This window comes from Eretmochelys imbricata, chromosome 22 (genome assembly GCF_965152235.1).
Source record: "Eretmochelys imbricata isolate rEreImb1 chromosome 22, rEreImb1.hap1, whole genome shotgun sequence".
Taxonomy (NCBI): domain Eukaryota; kingdom Metazoa; phylum Chordata; order Testudines; family Cheloniidae; genus Eretmochelys; species Eretmochelys imbricata.
In genome coordinates, this window is record NC_135593.1 from 8,727,312 (window position 1) to 8,740,770 (window position 13,459).

At 46.5% G+C, this 13,459-nt stretch overlaps 1 protein-coding gene across 3 annotated transcripts in view; it reads right to left on the minus strand.

Annotated features, from left to right (window-relative positions):
* The window catches only part of SNX19 (sorting nexin 19), an 83,806-nt gene that overhangs the window by 35,062 nt on the left and 35,285 nt on the right, over window positions 1-13,459 (minus strand). For 2 of the 3 annotated variants that reach the window (XM_077839850.1, XM_077839849.1), the window contains 2 exons: window positions 2,347-2,531; window positions 940-1,027 (listed from right to left, as the gene is read on the minus strand). The exons of the other annotated variant lie outside the window; for it this stretch is intronic. In XM_077839850.1, the coding sequence (XP_077695976.1) occupies window positions 940-1,027; window positions 2,347-2,531 (273 nt within the window). The remainder of the gene's footprint in view (window positions 1-939; window positions 1,028-2,346; window positions 2,532-13,459) is intronic. 3 annotated transcript variants of the gene reach the window in all.

The window sequence follows — 13,459 nt, forward strand, 5'->3', positions numbered from 1 at the left end:
ACCTATGTACAAGGCATCCATTAGAGGCCAAATTCACTGCAGAGCCCCAGGCTGGGGTAAGGGGGGGGGAATCCCACACATGGGAAGAGGGGGAGGAAATGCTTCAATGGGTGGGTGATTCCCCCCCAAACAGTGGTTGCCTGAGGCTGCTGAGAAGTTCGGAAGGTTAGAATCATTAGTATGGAGAGTGCAGCAGAGGGGCTCAGAGATGCATACTAAATCTATGTTTACATAGTGCTCAGTGGCAAGCCATCTGTGTATGCAACACATCCACTGCCTGTTCACGAAAGCCCTGAATAGGACTTCCTAACCGGCTCTGCCCACGGGGACCACTTTGATTCTGATCGAGCTATAAACTATAAAGAGCAGTGTAGCTGTGGCATCATAGGCAGCGGTAACAGAGGTAGGGCTGGGCCATCCAGAGTGTAAACCCGACTGAAACCGGCGGGTATGTACTCAGCACAGCTCAGCCGTGCCCCCGCTGCTATGACCCATGCTACCGTGGCCACACGGCTGTTTATACTCACGCTAGCTCTGTGAGAGCTAGTGTGAGTGTGTGTACGCAGGCTGGGGAAAATCACACCTGTGATGTAGACGTAGCCTAACTTAAAAGCCTTTCCAAACAATGGGACAACCCCAGATTCGTCTCCTGCCAAGCTATTTGTATCAATGAAATCAGCAGATCGCCTGAGATAATTCATAGCATGTTGAGGTTGATATTTTCTGATCGTCACCTCACGTCAAAGCCTCAGGAGATGAACTTTTGCAGTGAGAGCCCTTGGTCTGAAAGAGTCTGTTCATTCCAGTGAGATTCCTCATCATCAGAAACTTTCTAAGTGAGGTTTTTCAAGGGAGTCCATCGCGCAACGCACTACTTGGTTATTGCATAGCAATGACTCTGGCTTATGGAGGCTAAGAAGGCCCCGTTGTCAAGGCTACCTGTTTATGATGGGTTGATGTAGTGACTCAAGGACCAGGTTCCAGCTCAGTCGACATCTGCTTGTCCCAAGGATTTCCAGAATTAAGTCTGTTAACATCAGAGAGACACTGTCTTTAAAAACCCACGTCTAAATTACAACACAGGGCGCATTGCACTTGTTCAGGAACTCAGTGGATGTTAAAGAGGCTTTTCTATCTGATTAGATGTCCCAGAAAATGATGCCCCTCCTCCCCCGACTTGGAGAAATACCAGGAAAACACACATCTTAAAGCCCAATCTTAATACCAGACATAACATCCAGCTCTAGAACCAAATGTAGAAGAGAGCTTCCGGACCAAAGAGACAACCTCTGGCTAGTTATAATAAACAGCAGATGGAGAAGAATCTTAACATGCTTTACAAATTATCCACAGATGGATTACTTCACCCACTTCTGAAATGCAGCCACCTCTGGGGTGAACCAGACAGCAGCTGTTTTAAGACAGAGGGAAATGTAAAAGAACACCATCTGGCCAGCATATCAGGGGTAATGATTTTAGTCATGTGGAGAAGCGTCCTGATTTTTTTTTAATGATAGCAGAAAGAATTCTGTTTTATACCTCCTTTGAAAGATAGTACCTTCAGCGGAACAGCACCTTCTTGCTGTGCTGGGGCACTGGCTCCCTAGAGAGTGGCTCTGAAGTAGGAGCACCACCTACTGAGTGGCCAGTACTAAAGGTGGGAGATGAGGAGGCCTGTATTTAGAAGTCACCAAATGGCAGGCCCTCTCTCCCTCAGAGTACTGGACTTTGCTGAGATGGCTGTGTGAATTATCTCGAGTAACCCTGGGGCAGCGCGGTGGCTGTTCACTTGGAACTAGTGGGAGCCCTATTGATGGGTCATTTAACTCCTGAGGTGAGGTGAATTTGCCAGGTCTTGGATCTTGCCGTGGCTGACAATGGTGTCAAAACTGCACAGAGTTCAGAGAGCGAGAATTGCTATTTTCCAAAGTGTTTCACACTAAACACACCAAAGGGGGGCAAAGAAGGGACGGCTTCAAGTCCATGTCTCTGGTATCACACGTGGGTAAACACAAGCAGGCTCTCTCATGCTTGGAAACCAGATCTCTAGAGGTGACAATGCAATGGGTTCACTTGTGGGGCTCCCCAGCCCTCTGCCTTGCACTGTTTTCAGGGATGGCCAATGAGCCTATGACAAACTCCCGTTCATTTGCAGTGCTAACAGCCCATGGTGCTCAGCATCTGCGGCACATTAAGCACTGGTTCCAGGTGTCACTATTGCACCGGCTCTCTCACATGGCGAAGCGGTGGAATGGATTTCAGAACCTGACCCCTAAAGAGCCAAGGCCCGTTAGCCAGATCCCACAGCTAGAGAGCCCTTGGGTGTTTATCGCACGGCAAACTCACCAGGAAGGAGTCCCATCAGGCTCTGCAAGGCCTGCTGTGCCGTCACCTCCTTCTGCTCCTGCGTCCTGACAGGTTTAGGCACCGCTGGTAAGACTCCCCCGGGCCATATGGATTCCTGCAGCAATCGGAGGTACTGGACCCAGCGCTGAGTGCAGGTCAGGTTAGTCACCTGCACTTCCAGCCATCTGCAGGCAGGCATGGGGCAGGGGAGAGAGAGAGAGGTGAAAGATGGCTACAGTGGGAATTAGCTCTTAAGCCTCCCACTTATCCGGGACTCCTGGAGAAGGGTTGATGGGCTTTATAAAATGTTCCTCCCTTCACAGCAACAGCCCACAGGGTATCACAGCCACTTCACAGCCATTCATTAGCTGCTGCTCCTCAGCCACCTGTGAGGCAGCTAGAGATGACTACTCCCAATCTCCAGATGGGAAAATGTAGGCACAGAGCACAAGGGCCAGATTAGTGACCCTCTTGCTTGCACTGTGGAGGAGTTACTCACACAATGTCAAGAGCCTAACTTGATTATCATGCACATTGTGTAAAGAGTTGTCACTTTGGATGGGCTATCATCAGCAGGAGAGTGAATTTGTGTGGGGGGGTGGAGGGTGAGAAAACCTGGATTTGTGCTGGAAATGGCCTAACCTGAAGATTACTTTAGATAAGCTATTACCAGCAGGACAGTGGGGTGGGAGGAGGTATTGTTTCATATTCTCTGTGTATATATAAAGTCTGCTGCAGTTTCCACGGTATGCATCTGATGAAGTGAGCTGTAGCTCACGAAAGCTCATGCTCAAATAAATTGGTTAGTCTCTAAGGTGCCACAAGTACTCCTTTTCTTTTTGCGAATACAGACTAACACGGCTGTTACTCTGAAAAATGTCAAGAGAGCTACTCATGGAACTGGCCACCAATGGGACCGTGGCATGTGCTGTACAGGTCAGACTAGTCCTTCAAGCCTGTGGATTGCTCTAGCTCTTAATGAATGGCTCGAGGGCAGACTTTGGCACCGATGGGAGTAGAGCCCAGAGCTCCTTGCTCCAAATCGGGTGCCTTATTGCCAAGAGCATCTTTAATGCTTTTGATTTCAGAATCAACCCAGCTCAGAGACCAGCCTGATCCCTACCCTGCCCCACCCCACCCCAAAGCCAAAAACAGGCATTCTTGATGCTTCACTGTAAAGGGAAGACAGCTCCCAGGGGATCCGGAAGCCCCTAAGCAGCAGCATGCCCCTAAGCTGTGGTAGCAGAGGGGAGTATGTTATATTACCAATTTTCCTCCCCTCCCTAATCCCATTGCCAGCACAGCCTGGCGAGGGAATCTGGTCTGGCGTTGAGTGCCTTCCTTGTCCTGTCCCACTGCTAGTAGAGAAAGTCAATGCAGGACACCACGTGGTGTTTTCCCATTGCTTGTGCCAAAAGCCAGTCCTCATTTGGGTTGCGGGAGAGTGAGTAAAGGCTAAGGGGAGATGCTTGGGAATAGAAGGGGCTGAAGGACTCTAAGGAGACAACTGAAGGTCTTTAGTAATGCTAGTTCTTAAGACCAAAGCTATAACCTCCTAGGGCAGGGAGGTGAGACTGTCCTTGTGTTTTGTACTCATCTCCTTTGCCGGCTTTCCCTCCCATCCTTCTCAGTTCTGCTCATCTCCATCACTGGAGGGCAGTGAAATCATTGCAGCTTGCATCCAAAAATCTATGCCATCCATCTATTAAAAGGAAAGTTATGTACCCTCCAAAAAAACTTCACACTGGCTCTCCTGCTGCGACAGGACTATGCCCTTTATATGGTAACAACCTGCAAATCCCGAGGCTACAGCCACAGGAATGTCACTCCGGATAGGAGCCAGGAGGCATGTGCAGCCAGTGCAGGAAAGGTTCGTTGACACCACCCATGCTGGCCAGAAAATGTTACTAAATCTAGTGTGGATCCCCAGACTCCAAGACATTACAGCACTCTCCCAAGTACCAGAAAATGCCTCTGCAGTCAGCCAGCCGTCAGCTTTGGAGCTCCCTCTGCCCCCAAAAATCAGCCATGCAGAGTGGAACCCCATAGGCCTCCTGGGGAAGCATGATCTTAATCCTGATGCCACTCACATCAATGCCAAGACTCCCACTGACTTCAGCAGAACCAGGATTCAGCTCCATAGCACTGAAAAGACTGGTGCAATACCGCCGGCTATGGGAAACGTGCTCTCTCCTCAGTCTGTGCCAGCAGGGGGCTCGACAGGAAACAGTGGAGTGTTGACAATGGGGAAAGCTTGCAATTTCTCCAGGCCTTCCATTTCCCACCTCCTAGAATCTGGGATTCAGCCCGAGCCTGGAAGTCTACACAGCAAGGAAACAGCCCAGCAGCCCAAGCCTTGCAAGCTGAGTTGGCTGGCATGGGAAGCCGTGGCTGTCTAGTTGCTGTGTAGACATACCCACAGAGTTCCAGCAGATAGCAGCCCACAAGCAGTGTCGGGAGACCTGTCCCATTTGGCAGCCTGTGCTGGTGCTTGTGTTTGTAATTCCATCATCACTGTACTCCAGTGGCTTGTAGTACGTCCAAGAGCTGGGCCCTGCCAAGACAAACTTTATTTAACCTGCGCTCTGCCAGACTGTCTGCATTCTTCTCAGCCTGGGCATGCTGGCCAAGGGCTTCTTTCCCGGCTTCCAAATGCAAGTGGACAGAACAAGAGTGGCACTAAGAATAGAAACACCCGAAGGTAAGTGAGGGAGAAAACTCTGGGTAGTACCAATGGTTGTCAAGGGGCAGAGCTACAGTGATATCATTCCTCATATGCCCCTGCCTTACATCCTAAGGAATACATCTCCCTAACAACAGGCTTCCAGGATCCACATGGAAGTTGTGCGCGTGCGCACCTGTTAAAAACTATGAATAAAAGTAAAGAAGACAGGAAAATAAAACCAGTCTTGGTTCCACAGAGCTGTAAGGTCTTTGTAATCCCTCTCAAAACAGCCCTGTTCCTGGCACTCCTCTGGGGGAGCTGGATGGTTATCCCAGAGACTTGGGACAGCTAGGGAAAAGGTACCATCAGCAGTGCTTCTGTGGGTATTGCCACAGTGCCCCATGGTTCCAACCAGGATCAGAGCCTTCTTATGCTATCCGAGCAAGCCCTTGGGATCAATAGGCTAGTTTGCACCAGCCTTAGACAGCAAGGTAACAAGAGTCCTATCTAGGGCAACAGTCACGTTTGAAAGTGCGTTGGCTTAAACCCAACTTTGCCCCCAGCATCAGCACACTTTAAAATCTTTAAAATCTTGCTAGTCATGCTTAGTTGGTCATGGTACACTCTAGGGTCAACCACAACTAACACACATGGTTTTCAAGGTGTGGAACTGCGCCTACTTTAGGGGCAATGTCATGCTTAAAATCAAGTTAATTAACAGATTTCCAAGTATGACAGATGGTGTCTGAGAGGGTCACAGAACTTCGGGGATGTAGGGTTAAAGCTCAGCAATCAGGCCAAGGACCTTTCCAGGGATGTTAGATCAAATGCTTCACTGGATTAATCTCCACTGTGTTCAACAACCTTTATGTGCTTCCTTCCTACAAAGAGCAAACATGTTTCCTGGCGGGAACATCACCAAAAGAGCAATTTTAAAGCAAATGTTGCAGAAAGTTAATTTTGATTGTGGAATCATCAGTATCAGCAGCGTAAGCCTCACTCTGAAGACTTACTCTCATCCAGTTAGGGGACAGGACGTGCAAATGGTTACAGGCCATAGAGCTCTTGTGATTATAAAGCCCAGGATGGGGAGGGGGTTATTTATTACATTCTATGATTTTGTATTTTCAGTCTAGCTCTGTGCTTCCCAAATTGGGGACTGAGTGCAGGAACAGAGGAGAAGGCTGATCCAGACTCGCTCCCCATGTGCTCCTGCTGAGGTGGGCAAAGCAGCAGATAGCTCTTCAAAAGGTGCCCAAGTTTTCTCCCTCTCCCTGCTCCTGCCCCTAATGCAGCCAGTTTCAGGAACAGCTCCTGTGGGCAGGGATGCAGGCTGCTGTCCCAGCTGTGCTTAGCTGCAAGAGCACAGATGTCCTGGCTCCTTTCGATCACCAGTGGGCTCCACTTTTTCCAAACAGTCTGTCAGCTCTGGTGGGCTGGGGGACCAGAGAGATGGGGAATCCCCACAGAGAGAGAACTGAAAAGAATCAACATTAGGCAGCGAGGTGAGGGAAAGAAAAGAAAGGAGACACAAAAGTTGAGGAGGGAAAGGAAGTGCAGGGATAGTTGTGGCGCAGCCGACGGGGGCTCCCTTCCACCACCCCATTAAAGGGCGGACCCACCAAGAAAAGGCTAGGAAGGTCAGGATTGCTCGACAAAATCGGACCCGGGTTCCATCTAACCCAGCACATTCCGTCCCTGAGAGCTGCTGCCCTGGGAGCAGCGGGCACAGTCCCCTCATGGATCGGTGACTGGTTAAAAGACAGGAAACAAAGGGTAGGAATAAACGGTCTGTTTTCAGAATGGAGAGCACTAAATAGTGGTGTCCCCCAGGGGGTCTGTACTGGGCCAGGTCCTAGTCAACGTAGTCATACATGATCTGGGAAAAAGGGGTAAACAGTGAGGTGGCCAAATTTGCAGATAATACAAAACTACTTTAGCAAAGCTTTGGACACGGTCTCCCATGGTGTTCTTGCCAGCAAGTTAAAGAAGTATGGGCTGGATGAATGGACTATAAGGTGGATAGAAATCTGGCTAGATCGTCAGGCTCAACGGGTAGTGATCAATGGCTCGATGTCTAGTTGGCAACCAATATCAGGTGGAGTGCCCCAGGGGTCGGTCCTGGACCGGTTTTGTTCAACGTCTTTATTAATGATCTGGATGATGGGATGAATTGCACCCTCAGCAAGTTTACAAATGACACTAAGCTGGGGGGAGAAGTAGATAAGCTGGAGAGTAGGGATAGGGTTCAGAGTGACCCAGACAAACTGGAGGATTGGACCAAAAGAAATCTGATGAGGTTCAACAAGGACAAGTGCAGAGTCCTGCACTTAGGAAGGAAGAATCCCATGCACCGCTACAGGCTGGGACCAACTGGCTAAGCAGCAGTTCTGCAGAAAAGAACCTGGGGATTACAGTGGATGAGAAGCTGGATATAAGTCAGCAGTGTGCCGTTGTTGCCAAGAAGGCCAACGGTATATTGGGCTATATTAGTAGGAGCATTGCCAGCAGATTGAGGGAAGTGATTATTCCCCTCTATTTGGCACTGGTGAGGCCACACCTGGAGTATTGTGTCCAGTTTTGGTCCCCCCACTACAGAAGGGATGTGGACAAATTGGAGAGAGTCCAGCGGAGGGCAACGAAAATGATTAGGGGGCTGGGGCACGACTTACAAGAAGAGGCTGAGGGAACTGGGGTTATTTAGTCTGCAGAAGAGAAGAGTGAGGCGGGATTTGATAGCAGCCTTCAACTACTTGAAGAGGGGTTCAAAAGAAGATGGAGCGCAGCTGTTCTCAGTGGTGGCAGATGACAGAACAAGAAGCAATGGTCTCAAGTTGCAGTGCAGGAGGGGGATTTGATAGCAGCCTTCAACTACTTGAAGAGGGGTTCAAAAGAAGATGGAGCTCGGCTGTTCTCAGTAGTGGCAGATGACAGAACAAGAAGCAATGGTCTCAAGTTGCAGTGCAGGAGGTCTAGGTTGGATATTAGGAAACACTATTTCACTAGGAGTGTGGTGAAGCACTGGAATGGGTTAGAGAGATGGTGGAATCTCCATCCTTAGAGGTTTTTAAGGCCTGGCTTGACAAAGCCCTGACTGGGATGATTTAGTTGGTGTTGGTCCTGCTTGGAGCAGGGGGTTGGACTAGATGACCTCCTGAGGTCTCTTCCAACCGTAATATTTTAGGATCCTATGATTCTACTCAAGATAGTTAAGTCCCAAGCAGACAGTGAGGAGCTACAAAAGGATCTCACAAAACTAGGTGACTGAGTGACAAAATGGCAGATAAAATTCAACATTGATAAGTGCAAAGTAATGCACACTGGAAAACATAATCCCAACTATACATAGAAAATGATGGGGTCTAAATGAGCTGTTACAACTCAAGAAAGAGATCTTGGAGTCATTGTGGAGATTTCTCTGAAAACATCCACTCAATGTGCAGCGGCAGTCAAAAAAGAAAACAGAATGTTGGGAATCATTAAGAACGGGATAAATAATAAGACAGAAAATATCATATTGCCTCTATATAAATCCATGGTATGCCCACACCTTGAATACTGCGTGCAGATCTGTGTGGCTCATCTCAAAAAAGATATATTGGAATTGGAAAAGGTACAAAAAAGGGCAACAAAAATTATTAGGGGTATGGAACAGCTTGCATAAGAGAGATTAAAAATACAGACTTTTCAGCTTGGAAAAGAGACGATTAAGGGGGGATATGGTAGAGGTCTATAAAATCATGACTGCTGTGGAGAAAGTAAATAAGGAAGTGTTGTTCACTCCTTCTCATAATACAAGAACTAAGGGTCACCAAATGATAATAAACAAAAGGAAGTATTTCTTCACATAATGCACAGTCAGCCTGTGGAACTCATTGCCAGAGGAGGTTGTGAAGGCCAAGACTATAACAGGGTTCAAAAAATAACTAGATAAGTTTATGGAGGATAGGTCTATCAATGGCTATTAGCCAAGATGGGCAGGGATGGTGTCCCTAGCCTCTGTTTGCCAGAAGCTGGGAATAGGCGACAGGAGATGGATCATTGATGATTACCTGTTCTGTTCATTCCCTCTGGGGCACCTGACATTGGCCACTGTTGGAAGACAGGATACTGGGCTAGATGTACCTTTGGTCTGACCCAGTATGGCCGTTCTTATGGACAGATAGGAGCAATATGTTAGATCATTAAAGGTTCATGAGTAAAAATACCTCTGCTTTAGCGATTTTATTTGCTGTGTGAGGCAGGCTGGATCAATTAATGGAAAACCCCAGATGACTCAAACCCAAGTGCTCTGACATCGCCATCAAGCAGACCTATTGCGCTAAAATCCAGTCCTCATAGATACACCAATGCAACACGATTATTAAGGGTTAATATTTCTCATGCATGAACTTAAATGTGTAAAGCTGCCAATCTGGCACCTTTCACCAGCACTAAATTCACAAATAATTTTTTGTGCTATTAAAGCACTAATATTTTGAGGTAGACACCCAGACGAGACACACACAGAGGAAATCAGGTAGAAATAAACCCGCTGACAAACACAAATAGAACTGGCTTTATTTTGGATGGCTGATAAGTTGCTATTTCCGCTCTGGTATTTTACACAGAAATAGGGCCCCAAAAGAAATTAAAACAAACCCATCACTGAACCATCTCCTTGTGTTGCAGAGGAGACCTGAAATAGACAGCAAGTCACCCCTGAGCCTCAGACACCAAAAAGCTCTGAAAATGCCCAGTGTCAAGAGACAGAACACAGAGGCAATGGGTCCTGGCCTCTTGTCTGGAGGCACATAACTTGCCCATGCTGTAAGGATCCTCTGTTTGAAATAGCTGCCGATGGAGGAATGAACTGGCTGCTAAAAAAGAGCTGGTTTAATACCAGGGCTTAGGATGGAACTCCAAGGTCAACTGAAGGGGCCCCATCAAAACAGGATAAACATGAAAGCCCCGTAGTTGGGGAACATGGGTTTGGGGATGAGCATATACAGTGGCCCTATTCCCCAGAAAAAGGCAATGGGTGCTGCTGAGACGGGAAGGTCTTGTGGTAAAGGCACCGCCCTGGGAGTCAGCAGAAGGGGGTAAGTAGCTGTGTGTGGACTGAAATCTTGTTTGACTCCTGAATGCAAGATGGGCTGCTGTGCCTCGGAGGGAGCGTGGCTGACCACCTGCTGGATTCCTTGCCGATGGAAAAGGCTGAGTACAGTGAATCAGTCAAGCTTCCCTGCAGGTTCGAAGGGGGGTCAGGCAAACTTTGTCTACACACAGGAGTTGTACCAGTTTAACTTAAACCTGTTTTTAGACCAATTTAGCTAAAGCACTGCAAACCCTTGTGTGGATACACTTATTTTAATTTACAAGTGGCTTATTACAGTTTGGCTTAAACCTGTTCCTAATGAATGTAAACTAAACTGAAGTAAGCCTGGTTTAAACTGAACTACGAGTGCCCATGCAGGTTTCTGCACCAAGTTAGCTAAATCAGTTCAATATCCCCTTAAGTTAAACCAGTGAAGCCCCGCACGTAAAAAGCCCCGAGGCCACAGTCTCCAGCAGGATTCAAACCCATGTTTGCAAGAGGTGAAATGAGTGTACTAATCCCAGAGCAGCACCTTGCCCCCTCCTCCTGAGATCAATGACTGAACAGCTGCTCAGGAACAGAGACTTGAATTCCTTGAGGCCAATTAATGCACCTCCCAGGCAACAGGAAGGTAAAAAGCAAGGCACACAAGACCAAGGTAGTACAATATACCAAAGAGAATGGTGACACATGGAGACTCACAAGGAGAGATGCAAATATATCCATGCCTCCTATCAAAAGGTTCTGAGAATTTTGTAGAAACAGAAACAGCTCATCTGCAGGGCCAGGATGGAATCCCTCTGTCCCATGTACAGCATCGCTACAAAATCCCTTAGGTGTTCAACATTAACACTCTACAACAGCTTGAGATAGGAAGTGAGGGAATACTGCCTCCATCTGAAACTCCAGAGGGAACCGAGAGTGCATTGTTACTCCAAACTCAGCAACACAAATGTATTGCCAGGGTTATTTTGAGTAGGTATCCCAATTCTTTAAAAAAAAATTCCTTGAAGTCTTCAGTCGACCACGAGTGAGCAACGCTTCAAGAAATTGTTAAACAGAAATTAAAAAGTACAGCACCAAAAGTAAACTCCCTGCAAGTTGCATGGAAACTTTTAAAAGACACCATAATATAGACTCAATTTAAATGTATACCCCAAATTAAAAAATATAGTAAGAGAATCAAAAAAGAGCCACCGCGGCTAAACAACAAAGTAAAAGAAGCAGAGAGAGGCAAAAAGGCATCCTTTAAAAAGTGGAAGTTAAATCCCAGTGAGGAAAAGGGAAAGGAGCATAAACTCTGGCAGATGAAGGGTAAAAATATAATTAGGAAGGCCAAAAAAGAGTCTGAAGTAGCCAAAGACTCAAAAAGAATAGAAATTTTTTTTTGAGTGCACCAGAAGCAGGAAGCCTGCTAAACAACCAGTGGGGCCACTGGACGATCAAGATGCTAAAGGAGCACTCAAGGACGGTAACGCAATTGCAGAGAAACTAAATGAATTCTTTTCATCTGTCTTCACAGCTGAGGATGTGAGGGAGATTCCCAAACCTGAGCCATTTTTTTAGGTGACAAATCTTAGGAACTGTCCCAGATTGAGGTGTCATTAGAGGAGGTTTTGGAACAAATAGATAAACTAAACAGTAATAAGTCACCAGGAACAGATGGTATTCACCCAAGAGATCTGAAGGAACTCAGATGTGAAATTGCAGGACTACTAGCTGTAGTCTGTAACCTATCATTTAAATCAGCTTCTGTACCAAATGACTGGAGGATAGCTAATGTGACATCAATTTTTAAAAAGGGCTCCAGAGGTGACCCCAGCAATTACAGACCAGTAAGCCTGACTTCAGTACCTGGCAAACTGGTTGAAACTATAGTAAAGAACGAAATTGTCAGACACATAGATGAACATAATTTGTTGGGGAATAGTCAACATGGCTTTTGTAAAGGGAAATCATGCCTCACCAATCTACTAAAATTCTTTGAGGGGGTCAACAAGCATGTGGACAAAAGGGGGATCCAGTGGATATAGTATATTTAGATTTCAGAAAGCTTTTGACAAGGTCCCTCACCAAGGCTCTTAAGCAAAGTAAGCAGTCATGGGATAAGAGGGAAGGTTCTCTCATGGATTGGTAACTGGTTAAAAGATAGGAAACAAAGGATAGGAATAAATGGCCAGTTTTCAGAATGGAGAGGGTTAAATAGTGGTGTCCCCCAGGGGTCTGTATTGGGCCCAGTCCTATTTAACATATTCATAAATGATCTGGAAAAAGGGGTAAACAGTGAGGTGGCAAAATTTGCAGATGATACAAAACTACTCAAGATAGTTAAGTACAAGGAAGACTGCGAAGAGCTACAAAAGGATCTCTCAAAACTGGGTGACTGGGCAACAAAATGGCAGATGAAATTCAGTGTTTATAAATGCAAAGTAATACAGATTGGAAAACATAATCCCAACTATACATATAAAATGATGGGGTCTAAATTAGCTGTTATCACTCAAGAAAAAGATCTTGGAGTCATTGTGGAGAGTTCTCTGAAAACATCCACTCAATGTGCAGCGGCAGTCAAAAAAGGAAACAGAATGTTGGGAATTATTAAGAAAGGGATAAATAATAAGACAGAAAATATCATGTTGCCTCTATATAAATCCATGGTATGCCCACATCTTGGATACTGCATGCAGATGTGGTCACTCCATCTCAAAAAAGATATATTGGAATTGGAAAAGGTTCAGAAAAGGGCAACAAAAAGGATTTGGGGTATGGCACGGCTGCCATATGAGGAGAGATTAATAAGACTGGAACTTTTCAGCTTGGAAAAGAGCCGACTAAGGGGGGATATGATAGAGCTCTATAAAATCATGACTGGTGTGGAGAAAGTAAATAAGGAAGTGTTATTTACTTCTTCTCATAATACACAAACTAGGGATCACCAAATGAAATCAATAGGCAGCAGGTTTAAAACAAACAAAAGGAAGTATTTCTTCACACAATGCACAGTCAACCTGTGGAACTCATTGCCAGAGGAGGTTGTGAAGGCCAAGACTATAACAGGCTTCAAAAAAGAACTAGATAAGTTCATGAAGGATAGGTCCATCAATAGCTATCAGCTGGGATGGGCAGGGATGGTGTCCCTAGCCTCTGTTTGCCAGAAGCTGGGAATGGGCGACAGGGGATGGATCACTGGATGATTACCTGTTCTGTTCATTCCCTCTGGGGTACCTGGTATTGGCTACTGTCGGAAGACAGGATACTGGGCTAGATGGACCTTTGGTCTGACCAGGTATAGCCATTCTTATGTTCTTAGACCTCTTTGTCTCATGTCTTATCTAGCATCCTCTCTTGCTTTGTAACACTAAGTAGGTAGA